Source organism: Plectropomus leopardus, chromosome 11 (genome assembly GCF_008729295.1).
Source record: "Plectropomus leopardus isolate mb chromosome 11, YSFRI_Pleo_2.0, whole genome shotgun sequence".
NCBI lineage: Eukaryota > Metazoa > Chordata > Actinopteri > Perciformes > Serranidae > Plectropomus > Plectropomus leopardus.
The window spans coordinates 4994031-5018144 of record NC_056473.1 but is presented as its reverse complement, the minus strand read 5'-3'; the positions used below and the strand labels follow the sequence as shown (position 1 = coordinate 5018144).

Sequence of the window (24114 nt, the reverse complement as noted above, 5' to 3'; positions counted from 1 at the left end):
GTGAGCCTTAATCACATCTCATCCACTCCACTCTCCTGCGACCTGACGTTAGCCAGAAGATAATATAAAAGTCAAAAATCATATATCAAAACTGTACATATCTAAGTACACACATGCCCTAATACATTTATACTTACACACACCATCGCACACGCGTGTATGTCCATGCATACATTTACAAAGCCATTTAGAGAGCAATATATAGCCAAAGTGAACCAGTTACCAACCATTAACAAGTTGTTTAACCAAAACAATATCACTGTCTTCCCATTTCCCACAATAAAGATATTTATTTTATATTGATTATGTTTGTTTTCAAAAATGCCCTCAACATCAGGACCACCATGAGGGGCACACTTTTCGTCCAATCAGAAGCCAGAAGGCAGTGACTACTTCCTGTCTAGCTACTTCCTGTACATCTACTCAGCTGACAGCCATGGTAAACACATTTAATAATCTTATTATTCAGCATTAGTTTCAAGATTTAGATGCTATTTCATGTATAGGACATTTAAGTTTGTTAGTGTAATGAGTTGCATGATTTATAATGACGTTACTGTTTACTTTAACGCTACCGGTGCTTTGTGCGGCTTGTCAGTAGTTAGCAGGCTAAGCTAGTTAGCAGCTTTCACCGATGGAAAGCTAGTGTTAATGCTGGCGTTAAAGTGTTAAACCACGTACTTTTGTGAAAGTACACTGAAGAACATTTATGGGATGTTTTGTCTGTTTTAGCGGTTCCGTTTCTGTGGAGATCTGGACTGCCCAGACTGGGTACTCGCTGAAATTAGCACATTAGCGAAGCTTGTGAGTATATGTCCATCACTTTAAAAAATGGGTGAATATGACTTATTTTCTGTGACGTTTTATTGTGTATTTTGATATTAATAACTGTTTCTTCTGCGTTATTAATTTAACAGTCGAGTATCAAAATGAAACTCCTCTGTGCTCAAGTGCTGAGGGATTTGCTCGGGGACGGCATCGATGTAAGAGCTTATCATAAATTCACACAATATACTTATTTCTTGTCATATATTTACACAGATATCTAACACTGATCAGTCGTCTTTCTTTTTTTAGTATGACAAGGTCACAAAGCTTACTGCAGATGCAAAGTTTGGTAAGCCTCCTTCTTACTTGAACTTAGTTTCATCTGTACAATAACTCACCTCTGTCTGCTCTTTAAACTCTGGTCTTAGCTCCATGTCACTCTACACTGCTGACTTTATTTTTATTTATTCAGATACTGTTCCGCACTTCACACTTGTATATATGTATATATGTACAGTCTCTTAGTTTTTAGTTTTTTTAAGCATATTCCTGCATATTCTATTAATATTGTTCGCTCTTTATTCTCTTTGTTCATATCGCTCTTTGTACTAAATGTGCTTTTCAAAATCAAGCTTTAAAAAATATTGTACATTAATATTATTTTCTGCCTTCATTGAGTTCATCATTATCAATATCAGTCCTAGTATTAAATAAAAAATATTCATTAATTTTCAGAATTTTAACCATTGAAATGCCATTTTTTTTTCATCATGCCATTATTTTTTTTTTTGGATAAAACAAAACAAAACAAAAAATGAATTATTTTCAATATACTACATGCTAAATAGATTTTTTTTTAAATTATCACAGCCTGGGATATGTCAATGATTAACATCAACACTGATTGTGATTTTGCACCTGACAGTATAAATGTCATTTGTTTACACAGTGCTTTTGAGACTTATCATAGGAGCTGAACTGGGCATTCCAGGATTAAATAAAAATCCAAAATCTTGCTAAAATGTATGCCATATGCATGAACACAGCCAAAGTTATCATAAAATGAAGAATGAAAAGCGTGTAAAATCCAACAAACAGTCCCTAAGGGTTAAAGTAGCGTCACCACAACATACTGTATATCTGAATCAAAAGTTCAGCCATATATGTTGAAAATTTACTGAAAGTATCAAAAGTAAAACTTCTGCTTATGAAAAAAATGCCTCCCGTGAGTGTCATATTATCATAAACCAAAAATTATCTTTATAAGCAGCATGTTATTATTGTAGATGGTCACATTAAAATACTGATTGAACAGTAAATTCCAAGGCAACAATGCCACAGCCAATCTTGTTTTCAGGTGATTATAAATTATATACACATAGTTTCCACTAACAGATGCCCCTACGTCCTACACACTGGACCTCTAAGTAGGATACTGCTTAAGTAAATGTGCTTAGTTATTTTCCACCACTGGAAAATTAAATATAATTCTTGCATTGCATTCCTTTGTTGTAAAAGATTCATCCATGACATCATTTTGACTTGCAGAGAGCGGGGACATCAAAGCCAGTGTAGCGGTGCTCAGCTTCATTCTGTCCAGTGCAGCGAAGCACGATGTTGACAGTGAATCTCTGTCCAGCGAGCTGCAGCAGCTCGGCCTGCCTAAAGGTGAGTCCACTGGGGTTTCCCATCTTTGGTATAAAAATGATGATTATGTTACATAATCTGTAGTCACACGTGCACAGACCTTCTCCTATTATTTTGTGCCAAAAGTGAGGACAGACTGGTTGTTACATGCAGGACTGAATTCACACCCCAATTATAATTGGAGCTTGCTGCACTGTATGACAGTCTTTTGTGTAGAATGATAAAAAACTACTCATTTGGCATCATTCATTCTGTTTTTACCTGTCATCTCATCATCTGGGTTACATAATGACTTCCTATAGGTTCCCGAAGCTATATAGGTGGGGCCATAGTTATAATGCATATGTTTTTAAAGCCCTAATGAAGACCGGTAGTGGTCGAAACATGTTGGCTTTTTTAATGATTTAGCCACTATAATAAAGGCTTTTAAATGTAATTCCTCCTAGTTTTTTCACACTTTTGGAGTGCCTGGATTTCCCTCCTGTCTATACTCATCTGGTACTTGAATGTGACTTGCTACATGCACAATTTATCACTTTGTGCTGATTGGTGGGAAGAGTGGTGTGGTGCATTGCGACTTTGGTGCATTGTTGACTCCTTGCCAGTTTGAGATTCTCCTTTTCAAATGTTGTTAAGACATCCACTTTATTCTTGTCTTTTCAAGTACTTGAAAACTGTGGCGGTCACATTTTTCTCTCATCGACCCCTTACTTTTGTATTAATGAACTGGCAAAGTACTTCTGCTAATAGTGAGCTGAAAGACTTTTATTTGATCATGCACTAAAAATAAATCTTGACTTTGCTTTTAATTACACACTAATCTCCATTTTTTTTAGAACACACAACTGGTCTCTGCAAGTCATATGAAGACAAGCACTCTGCACTGCAGTGCAAATTAAGAGAGACAAGCCTGAGGTGTAAGTACTTCTCTGTCTTGTCTTTTTTAAAGAGGAAGACAAAAATAACTGATGATGAGAGCTGTCCTCTGCGAGGTTTCTGACTGAGCGTTGCCATCAATTCTGCCCCATAATGAATTTCAGTGGGCCAACTGGAGGCTGTGTCATGGCGCATTGATTACACTCTGAGCTCCAGTGAACTGAGGGAGGTCAATGAACCTATGATTCAGCTGAAACTGCAGGCACAAGGAGCAGAGTCAGGCTGCTCAGAGACGACTGTTGTTTCCATTTCTGCCAACAAGTTCAGAGTATTGCTTGCAGGTCAGTTCTTCATCTCATCAAATTGCAGTTCTTTATTTACCAGCGCTTCCATTTCAAGCAATTTTACAAACCAGTTTTATGTTTTAATAATTCTTTTTTTCCCTATGTGTGTTTCAACAGAGCTCAAACAAGCCCAGGCAAGGATGAATGCACTACAATGAAGAGAGGACGATAAAATTAGACCTCAACATCTGACCAAGAGCTGGACACGAATGATGCTGATAGGCTGCCAAAAGTGCCATTCTTACATCTTGTACACTATAATTTTACGTATGAACGTTGTCCTTTCAGAGGTCATGTGAATGTCTTATTCCTTATTTGTACTGACAGATATTTAGTTGTGCTTTTCTACCACATTAGTAATAACTGGTGGAAATGTTTCCAGACTTTTCAAAAATACAGAATGGTGCATTTTTGTATTATATTGTATATTAATTATATGAATCCACACATGATTGTATATTAATTTACACATGATTTGAATTATGTTGATAATGTGTTTAACCTTCTTATGCTTATAAATAAAATAAAACGGAGATATTTGCATCCTTGTCGTCTTCCGTAGCGCCTACGTATCCCATCATGCATCTGGGGACTGACTGACTGCGTCTGTTGTGTTTCTTTGTTGCGTATCAAAAACTACGATTATCTTTTCCCCCGCCGTTTTCAGTGAATTATTGGAAAACATGACGATAACACCCACTGAGATGAGAAACGCAAGAGAAATACCAAATTATGAATACCGAGCGTGGAAAGAATCGAAATCTCGCGACATTTTCAGGTGAATGAATGAGCCACGGTGATATAACATGTTTGGTAACAGGCATGTTGTGAAAGCATTGCGGGTTTTACCTGCACATTGTGCAGCCCTGCAGAGAGGACAGCGGCCCGGCAGACTCCACAGGTTATGTCATTACAGTAAAAGACTGTTTTAGTGGCTATTTTTCATCATCGGTGCAATCTACTTCCTGGTTTGGGTAAGTTGTTAACCACTTGATGCTCCTTGCAACTCAGTGAAAACGCCTACTTTCATAGCGTGCTCAGTGTTTTGGTTCATTGTTAGTCGACGTGCAGTGCACAAACACGAAGATCTGCAAAAGGAGGTTTGACAAAATGCAATCAGGATTTGCAAGATGTGTGGTAAGACTTTGTAGCCAGTGTAGCCATGTTGTGCAGTCAGAGCATTGATTAATCATCACGTGTGGTCGTTTGTGAGTCATGTTTTTGGTCTGAGGCAGGATGTGCATGCGTTGTTGTGTGTCTGCACACTGAAGTCTCTTACTTGTAAAATATCCGGTAGGCCTATATTTGCAGCTAGAGTGTACAGACCTTCTTCTTCCTCTTTTTTGCAGCGAGAGGCCTATTTTTGTCTTGCACTTAAGTATTTTTGCCTGGATGAAGTCACACTTGGCCCCTATCCTGTTATGCGTATGTGGCATAAAGGCCAAAATTTTAGAAATCTTAAGGTCACAGGTCTACTCAACATACATCGTATTAGTATGAAATATTAACATAAACTAATATTTTGGTTTAACAAGTAATTGGATTTAAAATGCTTTTATTATTTGTTCAGTTAACTGTTCATTTGCCCTACACTTAGAGCAAGGACTACAAACCATCATGGCATTTAGTAAAAGACTACAAAGCCTACAATAAGCCAGTGGGCAGGCAGCCAGGACACTTTATCCTGCCCTGCTGAATCCAATCAGCTGATCATTATAGTGAGGGAGCTTAAAGGGAGGAGGGATCCGTGCATGTAGAGGAGAAGACAATGGCTGAGACAGACAGAGAAGATCAGAGATTTTAGCCAAAAGTTGAATTTGCCTGCATTTCTCATTTGTTGGCCTAAAAGTAGTCATATGTGAGCATTAAGTGCATGGATGGCTTAATGAACGAGCCTATCTGTGCACAGACCCAGTGGCCCTCTTGGCCTTCACCTGCAAAATGTTACTCAAATTAACACGTACCAAAAAAAAGGAGACTAAAAATTACCTCAAAGAAACGTAAATGATTACGAAGAGATGCAAAACAGCTGCAAAGAGACAAAAAATGACCTAAACCACAGAGAGGTGCATAACAACTACAAAAAGCTGCAAAATGTAGGCGATGTGGTGGGGCCTCCTGCATGTCAGGGCCCAGGGGCCCACTGTCTGATAATCTCCACTCATGATTAGGTGTCCATAACCCCCACCCCCTCTGCTCCGTTGTGTCTGCTGCCCTGGATGTTAGATTTAGTTATGTCATCTTTTTATTCTCTGCAGTTGCAGCACAGCTTCCTTTTGTTCCAACAAAAATGCCCGAGGGACCAGAGCTCCACCTGGCCAGCCTGTATGTGAACAAAATGTGCGCAGGAGTAGTGTTCACTGGACCGGTCCAAAAATCTGAGGTCAGCAAGAGTCCCGATGTGCCCTTCACCTGCGAGTCCTATCGCATCACTGCCACTTCCAGAGGGAAGGAAGTGAAGCTCACGCTGACGCCCATGAAGAGTGATGACTCCAAACAGAGAGTGAAAACAGAGCAGGCAGACCACCCCATGGATGTAGTCTTTCGCTTTGGGATGTCAGGGTATTTCCGCTTCACCACAGAGCATGAGCTGCCCAAACATGCCCATCTGCGCTTTTATTCCAAAGAGATGCCCCGCAGAGTGCTGAGCTTTGTGGACGCACGCAGGTTTGGCAGCTGGCAGCCTAATGGGACGTGGCAGCCTGACCGAGGGCCTTGCATCATGTTTGAGTATGAAAGCTTCAGGTTAGTAACGCTGATCGTGTCACTTGAGTTCAGCTGCAAATAATCACGTTCACACTGACCAGTCCGTTATTTTGCAGGGAGAACGTGGTGTCGCACCTGTCTGACAGAGCCTTCGACCGGCCCATCTGTGAGGTTCTGCTCAATCAGAAGTACTTCAATGGTATTGGGAACTACCTCAGGGCCGAAATCCTTTTCAGGTAATAAAAATGAACAACCACGTGTTGGAAATGCACCTGTACTGAGTTTTTTTAAGGTGTAGTGTGTAGGATTTGGGGTCATGAAGGAAAAACTTTGGTAGCCACCAAAAAACTCAAGTGGCCTTATCTAGTGCCAGTGTTCGGTTTGTCCATTCTGGGCTACTGTAGGACAACATGGGAGACTCTGTTACACTCTATATGTAGATATATGTAGGTATAATGGCTCATTCTAAGGTAACACAAGTTTGTTTTTTTCAGGTGATTATACACTAGAGAAAATATGCTCATGAATATCATATTCTATTTTGCCAATAGCTGCCCCTAAATTCTGCCCCTTAAGTGGACCTTTTGATCAGTTATCAGCCATGACATGACAATCCACTTTAAATATAGGCCTGTAACTAACAGGTATTTTAACTCTGGAATAATCTGATGATTGTTTTTTTATGATAGTTGACTGACGATTGCTGTATGGTACATGATGGATTAACAACTTATATCTACATCTGTCTGTCTGTAAAATGTCAGAAAACTGGGAAAATGTAACTTTCCCATGCTTGCATGACATCCTCAAATTATTTGTTTGTCCGTCAAACAGTTCAAAACCACTCAATACTCTGTTTACAGACAAATAATTTAGAAAAGCATCAAATCTTCACACAAGTTATTGCTACTCTATTCTGTTATTTGAATAGATGATTCACGAGCGTTTGTCAGTTATCAAAGTGGTTGCAGATTTATTTTCTCTCCTACTAATTAACTAATCAACTAATTATTTCAGTTCTAGTCAAATACAAGGTCTTTGTCAATGTCATTAAATATTCAGTGTTTCCTCTAACAGCCACATTTATTTAGTTACAGCAGGCCGCTGGCTCATTGTTTTAGCGTCACAACAGTCCACGGCCTTGTGTCACCTTTCAGAAAAATGAAACCAGGATAGACTGATGAGAGGTATCGGTACTGAGACTGAAAAGCTGCATCCCTAATGATTATTACAGTATTACTATTTACTCATTTAGAGAACACAAGTATTTTTGTAGTTGTGCCCATATTGCCATTTTGTGGCTGTGGAACCTCTCTAGATTTAACTGGTGGCCACAAAATGACAAAAATGTGAGAGAAAACAGGCACTTGCACAGAGCAGACAGCCTTGACTGACAGCAGGCTGATACGCAGTTTAGAAAGAAACACAACTAGATTAGCAACAATGCAACAGGGAGAAGCTTTGTTTCCGTGCGTTATTATTACAGTGATTCACCAATCAGTGTCATAACAGAAAGACTTAATGAACTTTGATTTTATCCCTGTAAAACGCAAGACCATTAACGTGCTGTGTTTGCTGGACTGAAAATCAGAACCAGGTTTCAAGAGTCTGAAGGTCTGTTTCTTCCTGGATATATAAAGAAAGGCTTTCCTTTACTTCTTGCTGTCTTTCCTGCAGCGGGGAGGCGTAATGATTCAGATGCACTTTAAAAAACAAAAGAGCCTTTTTGTTTTTACTAAAGAATGGCACTAAAGTAGTTTATCTTCTCTAGGTTAAACATCCCCCCCTTTGTGCCTGCCAGAAGCGTACTGGAAGGCCTTGACTCAGAAGATTTATGTGAAAATAAGAAGCCTGTGAAAAATGGGATCACAGACACAAAGGTGAAAGAGCCCAGACAGAGACTCGAGGTTTTCAGATCATCAGACACTCAACAATCGCCGCTTTACATTTTCTAACAATGCCTTTCTTTTTTTCCCCCACGCACTAGAGCTCAAAGGGGCCCAAACAGAAGCGGGCGAAAGGGGAGACGGGTGACTTGCTCAGATTGTGTCACACAGTGCCTCTGGAGGTGGTTAACCTCGGTCAGTTACGATGTAATCCAGCAAAAGACAGTCGTGATTCATAAAATTTTCACTCCGTTAATTAGATTTTCCTGTGAAATACCTCCATCAGTGACTTCTGTAAAATCACTTCTTGAAACCCATTTTTATAGACTTCCTTTTATGTCTATTTTAATTTGTTTGTTTTAATTCATCTATTGTAGTTTGTATTTTATTTTTTAATTTACTCTTTGACACTGCCCCGATCGTGTTTTATTCTACTATTAGTACTATTTTTTTCTGTGTTTACTGCTAATATTGTTCAAACAGCATTTACTCTTATTGGTATGGATTGTTTGTCAAAGCACCTGTAAACTATTATTATTATTATTATCACCATTATCATTATTGTTATTTCTGTCGTGCTTTGTGACTTAGGTGGAAAGGGCTATGACCCCCAGAAAAAAGACTACTCTGACTTTGAGGCGTGGCTGCAGTGTTACTACGTGGATGGAATGAAATCTATACGGGACCACAATGGCAGAACTATGTGGTTTAAAGTGAGTAAAAAAAGCAAAATCATATATTTCAATCTCCACAGTATCATTTATATCACTGATACTAATTTGCTTTTCTAATTTCAGGGAGATGCAGGCCCCATGGTGCCTAAAGGTACTTTTAAAATTCACAAAACTGAGAGCTGAATGCACCTGAAAATGCATAAACTGATCAGTCTGTTTTCACCAAGCAGATTCAAAATCACCCAAGGCAAAAAAGAGAGTAAAGAAAGAAGACGACCATGATTACACAGACAAGAAAAAGGTATTTACAGTCACTTATTTTTTAGCTGGATAAGTGATGATCTCTGCAGATGTTGCTGTTAACAAAAGTTTGTTTCATTAGGTGGCCAGGAGTCGCTCAGCCAGCACATCAAAGAAGAAAGTGGTCAAAGAGGAAACCAAGACCAAAACACCAAAGAAAGAGAAGAATGCACGTTCAAAGGAAACCAGATCCAAGAGAGAAAAAGCCGAAAAGTCCCGAAAAGAAAACACACCTCAACTGGAGGAAAAGAGATTGACGAGGAGGAAAAGCAGCAGTGCAGAGCCAACTGCAGGTGAGTTAATAATATTCTCCCAAAATGAAACATGGGGGGGGGCAGGCATAGAGAGCCAAATGAAGGCGCACAAGAGTCTTGAAACTTATAACCATTTCTACTGTGGCTGTGTCTACGACATCGGATAGAAAGCAGCGTTGACTGACTGCCATCTTGTTTTTTCCAGGATTAGTATGTTTGCTTGAGAATTACTATCTTTTTATATTGCTGTTTCAGCTCTGAAGTTACTTCACATGGATAGATGCAGCACAAGCATCGGGCCATGAGCTATCTGGCTAACTGTGTCTAGTATCTTCTACCTTGTTTTGTTAAATCAAACATTGAGGTGTTCAGAAACACAGCTGAAAACGTGACATACAAAACACAATTTAGTCTGACTCCACTCCAAATGTCTGCCGAAGTTTCTCCATTAGTTTTTTTAAACTTCTCGCCTTAATGTGTCACTGCTTGTGGGACTTAAAAGTAGGTCCTTTTTTCTGATTTGACCTGTTAGTAAAGCTGTAAACAGCGCAAAACGTTGGCATTTGACATCAGGTGCAAACAGCCTGTTGGGGAAAAAAACAAAATCTTATCTCATGGTTGTCTTTGTTGCAGTGCCACAGAGGCGGAGCAGCAGAGGGACCAGACAGAGCGGCAAATGAAAAGAGAGGGAGACATCACAGTATGGGACTGTCTTTATGTTTTCATAAAGGTGTTCTTTTTGGTACCTGAGCAGTGAAGACTATGTGGCAGGGCTGCAAACCTGCATTCTTGCTAATGGCCAGCAGGGGGCGACACCAATGACTGTATACAAGTCTAAAACCAGCCAGCTTCTCACTTCATTTACTATCTCAGGAAACATTATCCTTATGAGTTATCATATCCATCTCTATTTTTAAGTCTTCCTCAACACAGCATGATGTTCATCTGTACATTAGGATCCTATCTAGAGTTAAATAGACCATAAAGCAGGATATGCTTTAGGGCGTGGCTACCTTGTGATTGATAAGTTGCTACCACAGCTGTGCCCTCGCATTCTCAGTCAGATCTATCCTAACCCCTTCACAGATCTACCCTTTGTTCAAATATGGTCACTTCTCACTTCAAAAATCCAGTTTAGCGTCGGCCACAGTGCCACATTTAAGGCTTCAAAGCAGTTTTTAACAAACGAATGATGACATCATGGTGGATATATCTGCTAACATTTCTTTTATACTGTTTTTAATAAACACATTTCTACAAAAGATCTGCAACTGTTTATTGTTTTGATGAAAATGAATTACATTGTTTCTGACAGATTGTCATCGAGGAGTGGCCGGGAAAGATGCCCTCCATCATAAGCCTCCTAAAAAAAACTGCAGCACCAGATGATACATTTGAAAGGGTTTTACTAGTTTCTGCCCTTAGTGTTGATTAATATTCCAGTTGAGTCGCCCCTGAGGTTTGGTCAAATGCTGTATTTATGGCAAGATGAGGAGCAGTGACACAATTTGGAAGGGGCTGAAGTTCAGAGTAATTCCCTCTGATGTAATGTGTGCTGGCCGGGTGGAGTCAAGTCTCTCCAAGAGATCACAACTGAAAGGGAGAGAAAAAAGTTTTGTTCTTAGAAGACAATACAACATTAGCAATGCTGTATAAAAATAGAAAAACACGCACTGCCAGGCTTCCCTGAGCGGAAGGGTGGTGCAGAGAGTTGCAGTCACGCTGCTCCCAAGGGACTCGTGGAGTCGGACTACAAGGGCCCCCTTCCTGTCCTCAGCCTGTCAAGTAGAGTAAATGGCCATTAGTGGGCTGAGTGGATTAGCAGCTGAGCCTAGCATCTAATGGGATACCTGTTTAATGGTCTCAAGGATGACTGCAGCAGAGCTGACAGAAAAGGCACTCCAGGGCTCGGTGTCAGGACTGCACTGGACTGACCTCAGAGGGAAGTTGAGGTTGTACGCACTCTGGATGACGGAGGCATTTTGGAAAGATCCTAGATTACAACACAGAAAATATTATATTACAAGTTCCACAGTCTGAGTTTTTGGTTTTAAAAAAAAAAGTTTATTAAAGAGTTCAAAGCATGTTATGGACAGTTTTGTAAAACTGAAGTTGTTAAAGACATTTTTTTTTTTAAATGGTATATTTTCCCCACCCATAAACACAACAAGCAACACAATTTACACAAAGTGGCAAATGAAAAAAAGATTCAAAAAAAAAAATTAAAAGAAACAAGGCAAAACAAAAAATAAAGAAATATGGGTATAAAGAGAGGCAGTGATAAGATTAAATGGCCATCGAGGTTAGAGAGTCAATATAGAGAAAGAAAGGGGTTCAAGCAGATTCTTAAGAGTTAATGAGCACAATTCAATCCTACCTGTGTGTGGCATGACTGCATAGGTGAAATGATGTGTCCCCATGTCCGCATTAGCATCAGGTGCTTTAGGTGCTCTCAGTCTAAGATAAAGTCATTGACTGTTAGATGCATGGGTTATTTAAATTTGGTGAAACTTACTCATACTGCTAGCAGGGTTCCCAAACCCTCTAAAATTCAAAGCCTTTCTGAAGCTAATTCTCTCAAATTCAAGAACCCAACAGTACTGTTTGACACAAATCAAGGTTAATTACAGTTAAAACATTGAGAATTTTATATATATTTTTTGGCAGACAATTTCAGAAACATCTATTTTTGCACAAATTAATAAATTCAAGCACTTTTAATGACCCATGTCTGTTTTCAAAAATTTTCAATACCTTGATTTTTTTCCTTAAATCAACTAATTGATTTCAAGAGCCTATAAGGGCCCTGTGTTAGAATGGTTGAGTAAGAGAGGGAAACCTCACAGTGACAGCGTCATGGTGTTCTTGTGGACCGAGTAGCCGTATTTGCAGTCATTCAGCAGTGCAACGCCAAAGTTGTGCTCCGACAAATCGGCCCACTTGTGACCCCAAACCTGAGAAGGAAACCATGATGAAAAACAGCAAAGACAATACAAAGAATCTCATCACTGTTGTCCTGCAGGTAAGGTGTGCAGGGCCAAAACAGGACACCAGGCGTTGCTGGAGATGTGTATTCATTGAGCTTACTAATACACAGTGTTGTACCTCAAATCTGGCCCAGTCCCATGAAGTGTTCCTGTGTGTGGGTCTCTGCAGATGGCCAAACTGGATCTCATATGTAGCATTGAGGCTGCGTACTCGTACTGGGAATTCCACTTTAAGAAACTTATGTGACTCAGTCCACTTTACCTGAAATTGGAGGATAAAATATTTAGTACTTCTGGCGTGTTAAAAAAAGTGTCTGTTAGATCACATTATAAATTACCTCTGTGTTGAATTTGAGGTAAGGACACATGGCGTCTATAACAATCTCCTGTGTGATGGTGCTCTTGTCGCTGATCCTGAGGGTGAAGCTGACGCTGCCTCTGAGCCCACCTGAGGACACTACATGTACAGGCTGCACAACCTCCTGCACCGGCTTCCTATGGAGTCAATTCAACACTTAGGTTTTAATATTCGCAACCGCAGTATCTGCAAATACTTTGATGTGTGTCAGAGACGCAAAATACAGATGTAACTTATGATTGACACCTTGTCTGCAGATGGTAGTCCATTACATCCCAAGCATCCCAGTACAGAGGGACATCATCAAAGATAACAAACTGGTTCCCGAGACAGCTGTCAGAGATGGCTTCTCTGAAACCAACACACAGATGAGAATTCATTTATGTTAATACTGAAAGAGACAAAACACAGCGGGTCACATGTGGTCCTGCAGTACCTGCTTGCATTGATCAAACAGAGTGACGCCAAAGTGCCATCTTTGTTTACGACAGTCTTTAAAATCCCGTTCTCCATGAGGACGGTGCCATCCTCCTGTAACGTCAGACAGCTTCGCGGTTATCCACATTAAATTACAGCATAGCTCAAGGCCTGGCTTTTGAAAAATGAGACGTGAACATTTGTAATCAACACTGTGAATTGTTGTCTAAAACTCTACTGTTGTTATATCAGCTAACCTGCTGCTAACTCGCCTTATGTCTTCTGTCCATTGCCAGGCGCCCAACTTTGCATGGAAATGTATGAATTATTTATTTTATTGAAAACCTGCCTAACTTAGTGTTGCATGGCCTGCTTGTGTTTTAGTGCAAACAAACATACTGTTAACCCATTACTGTGTCTTTTAACATTTTATTAAGATCTATGTTATGACTTATTTTTATCTCTGCTTCTGTCGAAACAGAATCCGTTTCTTGTTGCTGTTGCTGCTCTGCATGTTATGCTTAGTTGTATGTTGTTGCTTCATGTTGCATGCATGACTATTTGTGCCAAAATGCTATATGTTGTTGCTGTGCTCTTGTTTTGTACTGGTGTTCTGCTGTTTCTTGTTTCTTCGCATGACTTGTGTTCTGTCTCGGGAGTTCCTGTTTAATGTAGCTTTTGGTGTCACTGTTTTCCTGCTGCTTGTTATGTGAGTTTTTATCATTTTACAGTTTTCAAAACATTTTGCTGAAGGACTACAGTTGAAAATTAGCCTGATGACTAAGACTGGCACATTTACAGAAATGCTGATTAATTTGTGTTGTCCATCTAAATAAATGACATGGAAATAGTCCGTACTTGCACAGTGACAAAGACTGGAGTCGCTGGCTGTAGTGTTTCTCTGACAGGAGACAAACCGATGCTGGGTACTCTCACCAGAGCTGCAACCGAGAGCACAGAACAAAAGACACATTATGCAGTTATAGTTTAGAAGACAACATTATAAATACTGTAAATATCTAACATACCTAGAGCATGTTTACCAGCACCATCTGGAACCTGGATGACCTCTTGGCGCTCCCATGGCAGAGAGTTGAACACACCAGCAGAGTTGCCTTTTGAGCCCAGAGCTCTGCAGGCAGCCTGCAGCAGCGTAGCACCATCACTGCGGATATCTACATCATGGCATGATACACTTTTTATTGCAGACAACAATACATCGATATGACTTTGTTTTTAAATGGACAGCTAATTAAGACTTCACCTTCATAATATCTTAGTGCATCCTCCACAACCATCTCTATGCAGCTGCCGGGAATCACGTCATGGAACTGGTTTAGAAGAAGCAGCCTGGAAGGGAAAAATCAAAGAAATCGTTTTCATACTGTAATGACAAAGGCTATTTATTTATTCTTTGCCAAACATTAACGGCTGTATCCGGACCTCCAGAGCTCCTGCAGCTTTTCCACAGGATACTGAAAAGTGCTGTCGCGACACAGCGCCAAGCTGCTGGCTATCTCAATGTCATGAAGCAGTGTCTCACACTGACGGTTCCCTCGTTTAATCTGCAAACAGTAAGAGCACTTAATCAAACAGTACAAACATTTTTAACATTTTTTAAAAAGTGTTTTACACTTCACACATTTCATTTCTATTTTCTTAAGTACAACTCTCCTGTAGTGGTGTCTCCTGTGGGACTTCATTATTTTGTAAGGAATTAATTATGCTGCTGCCTATATGCTTGTGTATCCGCCAGTGGTGTAAAGTAGTTATGATGGGCCCCTTTGCACACTATTATGGTGGGCCCCTGTGCATACTAATATGATGGGCCCCTGTGCACGCAATCATGCACATATTGTTTCATCATGTCATCCAATAGAGACTTGTCATTGCAGCATCAACATGTATATTACCCAGCAGTCATCACTGCATATTTGTATGACAAAAATAACAAAAAGGTAAATAAAAAAAAATGTTTTAATTGTGTATGTAAAATAAGCATCATATTTTATCATAGGTTTCTACTGATTATTTTCCAAAAAATAAACAAAAAACATGACAGAGATGGGTTTGCCTTTTCAAAGGCATGTGTAGTAAATGGCTACTCCTTAAGGCTATGATAGTTCTTGGTATACGTGTATTTCCAAGTGAAGGTCCTGCTCTTTCAACCCTGCTCGATGGAAAGGTGGTATATAAAAAAGTTTTATTTCATTTGATTTTTTCTGTTTCCTCACAGAAATCCTACTGCAAAACCTCATCTCCTCCAAATACCGAGGACTCTGAACAGAGTGTCTTCTACCTGAGCCTGTGTGGTGTACGTGCCGTTGTGCAGCTCAAGGAAGAGCTCTCCGGTCCAAGTACAAAGCAGAGCTGAGTCGGCCTGAAGCTGCGAGAAAAGCTCGTCAGGACTGGACGTCCGGACCCTGAGAAACACAGAGACGGAAGTGAACAATGACGTCTCTGGTTACACCTTTGTTATTCATTCTGACTGTAAAATGACTGTAATAACTATTATTGTAAAGTCACACCAAAATGACATCAGAAGACATCACTCATATCCTTTTGCATTTAACAAGCTTGGTGGAGATTACGGGCTGTGTGCTGAAACACCCAATGACAGGGATCCCACAGAGCAGGAAACATGAGTATATCACTGACTAATTTATTCAGGGTGTCATAGTTTGGGTTTGGCTTTTGATGCTGACAAGTGATGAATTTTGAGTGTGGGACAGGAACTGACTTGGGAAGTCCATCTGTGTCCTGGACGCGTTGCAGTCGGTCCAGCATCAGCTGCGTGGGTCCGCCGCCACCGTCGCCAAAGCCAAACAGCGCCGCACTATGGTTAGCTCTGCCTTTGTCTTTGTTGTTCCTCACTGTTTTAATCAGCTGTGGGCAGAGTAAAGAGGATTGTAAATATTGTCCTCATGTTCTTTTCCCCAGACTCAGCATTGGTTATGTGTACATGTGGGCCAGAAACAGAACTCACGTCTTCAACCTTGCCCTTCATTTCATAGGAATTTCCTGGCGGGAAGTGAGTAAGAACCTTGGAGCCGTCCAGACCTTCCCAGAAGAAGGTGTTGTGCTTAAAGAAGAAGAAATCAAAACTGAAAATTTTTCATTTTTTGTTTTTAACCCTTAGGCTTCGCTTTAATATTACACACTCTAATTTTCAGAATTTTAACCCTTTAAATACCAGGTTTTTGTCATGATGCCACTATATGTTATTAGATGGAAAAAAAACCAAAAAATTAATTATTTTCAATATACTACATGCTAATTTTTTTAATTGGGTATGTCAACGATTAGGAGCAACACTGATATTTGTTTCTTTTTTACATTATTATTATTTTTTCTGCAGCATCAAATAATCACACTCATACTGCTCTGCACACAAACTACGATTTTTGAAATAAGGCTATAAAAATATTTTACATTAATATGATTTTCTATTTCCATCAAGTTTATTTTTTAACCAACTTCAGCCCTAATCATAAATATCAAATATTTATTAATTTTCAGAATTGTAACCCTTTAAATTTCAGGTTTTGTGATGATGCCACTATGTTTTTAGTTGGAAAACGCAAAACACATAGAATTAATTACTTTCAATATACTACATGCAAAGTATATTATTTTGATTATCATAGCCGGGGATTTGTCAATGATTTGCAGCAACATTGATTGTGACAGTTCACCAAGTCGAATTAGCATGTATTTTCTCCATATGCCAACTATGGTTGGAAAAAAATGATGTTCAGGTGGAAAATAGTAAAAAAAAAAAAAAAAAAAAAAACAAATTCCAAGGCAAAAGCAAGAATGACATAAAGAAATAGTACAATGCATGATTTTATGCTTTGATGGATGTGCGATCAAAAATTGCAGTTTGAATGTGTTTCAATGGAACATTTTTTGCACTCAACAGTATGAATGAACAGTTTTGTTTACACACTGTATTTTAGACTTATTGTAAGAGCTCAGCTGTAAAATCTTGACAAAATGGATGAACAAAGCCAAAATTATCAAAAAATGAAAAATGAAAAGTGCGTAAAATGCGTCATATAGTCCCTTGAGGTTAAATCAGTGCATATTAACTACTTACAGGAAAGGTGTTGACCAGGTTCCAGCTGAGCTTCTGTGTCAAGAAATTGGAAATGCCAGAGCCCTGCATGATTTGAGGAAGCTGAGCAGAGTAGCCAAATGTGTCCGGAAGCCAGAACTAAAAAGAAAAGATTCTGATATCATGCATTTGTAATGAAAACATGACCACAAAGGCAGTTGATATTTCACACGCAGGTCAATTCAGGGTACATTTCACATTTTAAAAAAAATATATACCTACCTCTTTGCAATGGATCCCAAACTCACTCTTAAAAAAGCGCTGGCCTTCCAGAAACTGCCGCACCATGGACTCACCTGACGGCAGATTGCCATCCTGACAGGCAAACGTGTTATTAGAACATGTTAACTTTTGATTTCATTAACAGCTCAAAATAATATGGATAAATTCATTCACGAAATTTTCATGACATGATTTATTTGCAGAATCAGGTTCACCATTTCCACCCACGTTCCTCCAACTGGAATGAACTGTCCTTTCTTGACATAATGTTGAATCTGGGAGAAGAGACCCGGGTACCAGCTCTTTACCCACTGGAACTGCTGCGCCTGCACAAAGAGTAAAAATAAAAGTCAAAACTGAAGAGAAGCACTCAGATTTATAGAAACTTAAAGGTTCATACAAAACAGCGTTAGTGAGGAATCACCTGAGAGCAGGTAAAAACAAACTGCGGGTTCTTCTCCATTAAACGGATCACTGTTACCCAGCTTCGTCCACATTTACGAATGGTCTCTTCGTAGGGCCACAGCCAAGCTGCACATAATGAGGCAGAAATGTTAAATAATTTGATTTAATATATTGCAAGATTGTATGTGCATGCTCTGTCTGTTTTTATTTCAAATATAGGTATCTATTCATATCCTACATGCATATCCATTGTACTGTTTTTCTACACCATATATATATATATGGTGTAGAAAAACAGTACAATGGATATGCATGTAGGATACCACAAATTGCAGGAAATTAGTAAATTTAGAAAATATTTTTAAAAAGCTATAGAAAATGTTTGGGATAAAAAAGAAAAAAAGCTAAAAAATAAACATTTAGAATTATTGTAATTACATTTTAAAAATAATGTTACAGAATTATTGCAATTTTAAGCATGTCTTCCAAGTTGTGTTTGCCCTTTTTTTAACCTTTTTTTTCATTTTCTAAATATTTTTCTTGTAATTTTTTTTTTTTTTTTTACTAATTTCTTGCTAATGTTTGGGTCATTTCTTTTTTAAGTCTTTCATTAATGTCTTCCCATGTTTTAGAAAAAAAATCAAGCCATTTTGCTCAGGCCTAAAAGGGTTAACGTTCAAACAATTAATACAGAGAACAATGCATTAAAACGCAAAAAATGTCACATAAAATGGCTTCTCCAGACTGAAGTCAGTATATAATATGAAATATGAAATCGTAAAACCATAACATAAGGCTCTAAAACAATCAGTATTGAGTTTTGGACTTGTCTTGAATGCAACCTGCCGTTAATACACCAGATCATTTGTATTATCTGCTCAAGAGAGTTCAAGACATGCTAAGTGGAGAGGGATGTCACACTATTTTCTGTTTGTTCTGGTTGTATTTTACTAAAGAGACTGAGAAATAAGTATGTTCCATCATTATAACCTTACTAAAAGTTCAAGGTGCACTTTTGCACTGTAAATCGCTAAATATCACTAATGAGTGAACAGAACTGCAGATCTGAGCGGGAATTTAACACCAGCTTAAGACATTAAAGTGAGACCTGAGTCTATGTGGCAGTGACCCATGGCATGGACAGTGTGCTGGCTGTCTCCGTTCCGCTGGCTGAAGAAGCTGTGAGCCAGACTGTGAGCTCTGGGGAAAGAGCTGGGATCAGAGGGGTCGCACAGGTTCACCATCTCGTTGACGGTGAAGAGCGCCTGGTAGCCTCGCTGCTCTCCCTCTCCGAGCTCCTGTGAGGGAAGAAAAATGTTTGCTTTCACTTAAAGTCAAATCAAGTAACTTTTTGACCAGCATGGATTGTTTTACGTGAATTCACCTTTACGATGTCGATCAGCATCTCAAAATCAGTCATCAGCTCCCGTACGTCTCGGTTAAATACCACCAGCTCGGCCTTCTGTACAGAGAACTTCCTGTTTGGATCTGGAGCTGCAATCATGGACCCCTGACCAGCGCCGAAGAGCCCGTTACAGGCCACCTCTACAAAAAGAGTGACACTAAAGAACATGTTAATATTCCATGAGCCAAGCCCAATCAGAGGCAGCAATGAGCTCGTGGTTTAGCAAACTGACCTGTGCGGCTCCTCGTCTGTCAGACAGTCGGACAGGATGTAACTCGTCTTCTCGCCCTCCTTCGTCAGGCCCTAAGAATCGACACGTCCCAATGAAATCTAGTCATGTGTTAAGTATAGATTTTGGCACTTTGATGCAACCTTAACAAAATTAAAAGTGCTGCTATAAATCTAACAAAGGTACTTTTTCTGGATTGATGGTTTATTATTATGCCAAAGCTAAAAATCCACTACACAGGAGAAGACTTTTTGAATGGGAAATACTTATTTTGGATAATGATAACTGCAGCTAAGAAAAACATAACTAGATATTGGCTGCCCCCCAACCAAACTTCATTTACAAATGCATAGTTATTTAATTTATTTTTTATTATCTTATTTACTTTGCATTTTTTATTTTTCAACTCACTCATTTTCTTTAAAATGTGGATGTATGTGTATATGAATGTATGTATGCATATATATGTATATAAATATTTTATTAATTAGTTAATTAATTCTATATTACTTTATATCATTTTATTTACATTTTAAAATATATTTTCTGATTTGAAAAGGAAAAAAATAAACAACAAAAAGAGCAGTATATATGTAATGCTAGTTTGAAACAGCTTCAGTCATACCAAGAGTGTATTAATATGACTTCCTGTAATCAACAGCAAATAAATGACAATTTCATGAATATATGCATTACTTGAAAAAAAAGAAAAAAGAAGAAGTGCTGCTGTGTTACCTGCACTGGCTGTTCATTTCTCCATACCATCGCTTCTCCATCACTTTCCCACAGAAGATGAACCTCTTTGCCTCTCCAGGACTCAGGGATTTTCAAGGTCACTTTAAACCAGCAAGTCCACCATCTGCAACAAACATCAAGCTTGGGTTATTGCCAAGATTTGAGGGAATAAACAATCTGAGACCTGATGAAATCTGGCTTTATTACTTACGTGGGTCCAAAGGTATCACCAACTTTATACGGTGCAAAGGTCTGCCTGGAGGCGTCTGTGAACTGGATCCGTTTAGGCGACAAGAAAGACGAAAGGGACTCCAGCGGGAAAGAGTCTCCATAGAGTCTGCAGAGAATAATCATTCAAAGAGTCAAACTTATGTATATAGCCCATAATCAATAACTGCATGAAGTGTTATGAGGTCAGTATTAACCCTTTGAAACCTGAGCAAACTGTACTGATTTCTCTCAAAAACATAACATAAAAAAGAAAATTCACCAGCATCCTCTTTCCAGTCAACACATTGTTGGGCCCCCCATCTCATGGGCCCCAGAGCAACTGCACTTCCTTTTCTGTCTATATCTATGTCCTACGATGTTGTGGTACTGATTAATAGTGCTGTATAAAAGTGCACAGTCAGCACTCCTTTTTTGAGGATGGGTTCAGTTGCACCTGTTCAAACAAACTACTTATACTACTTATATAAGATACATATACACATTTATACATGTAAATATTTGCTTAACCCATTCCAATGCTTGTCTAGATGATTACTGTCATCTGACCTCACACAAATGCACACACTGATGCTGTATTCCAGATAACATGAAAGTTGAGATATTCTGTCCTCCTACTAGAAAAAGTACAATGGAACGCCACTCTGAGTTCCTAGTTGTGAACTCGGGGCAAATCCATGCACCCCAACTTCAGCGGTCTGATGTCACACAGCAACACAGCATCGGTGGAAGCCACGGAGGCACACACTGTAAATGGTAAGAAATCAACTAAAAGGCAATGTAAAATATATTTGCATGCATTTAATTAATTCAATTAAAACACTGTCTATGTTTTTTCTTTACGTTTGGTGTTGTGCACCTGGAACGCTTGGAAATCAGAAATTTCAACTGGGAAACTACAACCTCTGACTTTAAATGGAACGGAGCATTATTTGTTGGGATGTCAGTGAGCCAATCACAGAGTTACACATCATGTAAAGGGAAATGCAGCATGGCCGACCGTGGGGAAAGGGGGAAGCGCAGGGCACGTTTCAGTCTATAAATCAGATTGTTAAAGCACATAGTTTGTGTTTTAACTTTTAAAGTAATTATGAGATATTATATTACTTATTCATATTAAAAATCATATAAAAGATCTTTAGCCTTTATGTAAGATTTTTTTTTAAAATCCATCCTTTGGAAGGGACAGTGGATTTAAGTGTGACCATTAATAGGGGAAATACTGTTTAAATAGAAAAGTAATGCTCTGATTGGATTTTCTAATGATAGAATCAACTTTTTACATGTCAACATGTGTTGTACATTTTCTGTCATGCTTCACTTCTGTGTGTGTGTGTGTGTGTGTGTGTGTGTGTGTGTGTGTGTGTGTGCGCGCGTGTGCGTGTGCGTGCACGCTCTCTGTTTCAGGTGCAACTCAATAGTGATCAGTGGCTAATTGAGAGCAGTCTATCAGAGGCTTCATGCTCTGCTCACACACTCTCTGACTCCCAGCAGCAAGACCCAGCTTTTTGTGTTTGGACCCTTTCCTTTGTCCTTCTTTTTGGTAAATAAATGCTCTTCTTGTGCATCTAATGACTTGTTCCCACCTCTGCTATTACTTATCATAAAGAAACGTAACCCTTTGAGACCTCGATTGACATCACTTTTCTTTCTTTTTATTTACCATTTTTTAGTTTAATTTCATATTTTCCAGGTAATTTTCCCACAGCTTTTATATATATTTTTGCAAGTAAAGTGTCATTTTTCTCTTAAGTTGCTAACTGTCTTATTTGTTAGGGTTAAAGGGTTAATTTTCTTATAGATATTAGTGTGATTAAGGTTATTTCTATTCACTAGCTTGCAGACTGGTGAAACTGGTACTCATCTACAGAGACAGCAACACAATGTGCATTTAGAATATGAATAGATGCAAATAAAAGAATTATGAGTAGAAAATATCGCAGACGGCCACAAACATGTTTTGAGTATTGTACTCGAGTACTTCTTTGCAGTAAGTCAGAGCTGTGAGCTGTGACTGGTGTCTTACCGTCCTCTCAGGTTGCAGTCAGTGAAATAAATGTCAGAAATAAATTTCTCTGCTCTCTCTAGAAGAGTGCGCCTGTTCTTCAGCACAGGCTGACGATTCATCATGAAACCGACATACAAGAATCACCTGCAGGTTCTCACAGCAGTGAACCATGGGTGCATTATACGGAAGTCAGCGAACATGGACACAGCGGAAGATTTTATCGCTAAATCTACATGAGACCCGGAAGTAAAAGGTTTTGTTGTTGTAGTCAAAATGAGCAGCCACTAGATGGCGGTGCTATTCAGTAACCGGCAGCAACCCTCTGGGGGCCAGGAAGGACAGGTGATCTGTGCAAAGTGTCACCAGTAGGCATCTTCTGAGCAAACCAATTTGCTCAGTTTAGTTTAGATAGGTCGTATGAGGCGTTTGAAGGCAGCACAGAAAACTTACTTCTCACTAAGTTTTAAAGGGTTAAAGTGAACATTTTTGAAGCAGATCGTTTATATATATTTTTAAGAAGATTCAATATGACAGTTTCGTCCCTTGTGACATTTGGGAGGCTGAAATAAAAAACACATGCATAGTACAGAAACATACATAAAGTGCAATCAATTGCACTGCCCCTCATTTCAAGAATATTATTTTTGGGAGCATTTTTTTCCTTTATTGATAGGAAAGGTGGGACAAAAAGGGGGAATGACATGCAGCAAAGGGCCACAAGGCTGCACCCAAACCCAGGCTGCTGCAGAAGCCTCACCCATATGGGGCACACACTCTACCAGGTGAGCTAGAAGTCGCCCCAGTTCAGGTAACTCCACCTGAATTTAATTGGAGCCCTGTGGGGGATGATGGGAGCAGATCTTAGTCTCCATGGACATGGAAGGGGTCTGCAACAATTCTCCCAGCCTTTTTTACGGTAGTCCTTTCAAAGAGCATTTGGAGTTGGGATGCTCCCCCACCGCCTAGGATTTGTGCAGGCGTTCAAGGTCAAAATATGACTCTACAGGTCAACAAATCGCTTTAAAGTAACCCTGCTCGAACTGGGACGTGCCACTGAGTAATATAAAATGCACTGAAAATAACATTTTACTCAAAAAACATTTATTTTCTAGATAGCAACTTACACTTATTATACACAAAGGGCAACTGAAAAAACACAATAAGATACACAAAACAGCAGCTTAACACATGGAGTGGCACATTTCTTTGAAATATGGCAACAGGATATCAACAGTGAAATGAGGCCACAAGCAGCAATGATCTGGCAAAATAATCCCCTGCTAGAGGACTGACTAACGACATGGAGGATCATGTGCACTACTGTAACATTTTATTGTGAAGTAACAGTCTCTTTGTGCTTCTCTTTAACCTGCAATTTCCCCATTTTACCAAACATCTTGTTTAATCAGTCTACAGTTAGGTTTAGGTTGCAATACGCATGCAAAAACTTTACACTGACAAACTCTGAAAGCTAAAATGACCAGAAGAAAGGCATGAATAAAGGCAGAAAGGATGGTAAAGGGAAACCCTGTGATGATGATGTGATGA

General features: G+C 39.2%; 3 protein-coding genes across 4 annotated transcripts; 2 read left to right on the top strand and 1 right to left on the bottom strand.

The window, feature by feature from the left end:
* Nucleotides 1-397: 397 nt before the first annotated feature.
* On the top strand, nt 398-4172 carry commd4 (COMM domain containing 4). The gene is made up of 8 exons (XM_042496519.1): nt 398-439; nt 733-804; nt 918-983; nt 1078-1117; nt 2317-2436; nt 3252-3332; nt 3456-3632; nt 3753-4172. The coding sequence occupies exons 1-8, from the start codon at nt 437-439 to the stop codon at nt 3791-3793; spliced, it is 600 nt and encodes a 199-aa protein (XP_042352453.1). The 5' UTR covers nt 398-436; the 3' UTR covers nt 3794-4172.
* A 250-nt stretch (nt 4173-4422) lies between these two features.
* On the top strand, nt 4423-10179 carry neil1 (nei-like DNA glycosylase 1). Of its 2 annotated transcripts, none has more exons than XM_042496038.1 (10): nt 4423-4609; nt 5894-6380; nt 6458-6577; nt 8113-8221; nt 8329-8422; nt 8819-8940; nt 9025-9052; nt 9132-9202; nt 9284-9494; nt 10089-10179. In XM_042496038.1, the coding sequence occupies exons 2-10, from the start codon at nt 5926-5928 to the stop codon at nt 10133-10135; spliced, it is 1257 nt and encodes a 418-aa protein (XP_042351972.1). In that variant the 5' UTR covers nt 4423-4609; nt 5894-5925; the 3' UTR covers nt 10136-10179. The 2 variants fall into 2 exon arrangements, with proteins under 2 accessions (XP_042351972.1, XP_042351971.1); XM_042496037.1 differs by lacking the exon at nt 4423-4609 and adding an exon at nt 4680-4772.
* man2c1 (mannosidase, alpha, class 2C, member 1) lies at nt 10136-22744 on the bottom strand. The gene is made up of 26 exons (XM_042496036.1): nt 22585-22744; nt 20542-20667; nt 20331-20454; nt 19599-19669; nt 19346-19523; nt 19070-19259; nt 17981-18087; nt 17772-17882; nt 17557-17649; nt 17317-17433; nt 16204-16299; nt 15958-16103; nt 15517-15640; nt 14661-14782; nt 14482-14567; nt 14246-14392; nt 14076-14158; nt 13237-13331; nt 13047-13151; nt 12781-12937; nt 12561-12704; nt 12300-12409; nt 11833-11912; nt 11306-11448; nt 11130-11233; nt 10136-11048 (listed from the first exon to the last, which is right to left on the bottom strand). Exons 1-26 carry the CDS (start codon nt 22686-22688, stop codon nt 10934-10936), a joined length of 3078 nt encoding a protein of 1025 aa, XP_042351970.1. The 5' UTR covers nt 22689-22744; the 3' UTR covers nt 10136-10933.
* Between the last annotated feature and the right edge of the window lie 1370 nt (nt 22745-24114).

Excerpts from the sequence above, each read along its gene's own strand:
- man2c1 (XM_042496036.1), bottom strand. The coding sequence starts at position 22,688 with ATGATGAATCGTCAGCCTGTGCTGAAGAACAGGCGCACTCTTCTAGAG. Across the intron at positions 19,670-20,330 it reads GAAATGAACAGCCAGTGCAG|GGCCTGACGAAGGAGGGCGA; the intron begins GTAACACAGCAG and ends GTCGATTCTTAG. Across the intron at positions 14,568-14,660 it reads AAGCTGCAGGAGCTCTGGAG|GCTGCTTCTTCTAAACCAGT; the intron begins GTCCGGATACAG and ends TTTCCCTTCCAG.
- commd4 (XM_042496519.1), top strand. Across the intron at positions 805-917 it reads TTAGCACATTAGCGAAGCTT|TCGAGTATCAAAATGAAACT; the intron begins GTGAGTATATGT and ends TTAATTTAACAG. Across the intron at positions 3,333-3,455 it reads AAGAGAGACAAGCCTGAGGT|TGGGCCAACTGGAGGCTGTG; the intron begins GTAAGTACTTCT and ends AATGAATTTCAG.
- neil1 (XM_042496037.1), top strand. Across the intron at positions 6,381-6,457 it reads TTTGAGTATGAAAGCTTCAG|GGAGAACGTGGTGTCGCACC; the intron begins GTTAGTAACGCT and ends GTTATTTTGCAG. Across the intron at positions 9,203-9,283 it reads ATTACACAGACAAGAAAAAG|GTGGCCAGGAGTCGCTCAGC; the intron begins GTATTTACAGTC and ends TTGTTTCATTAG.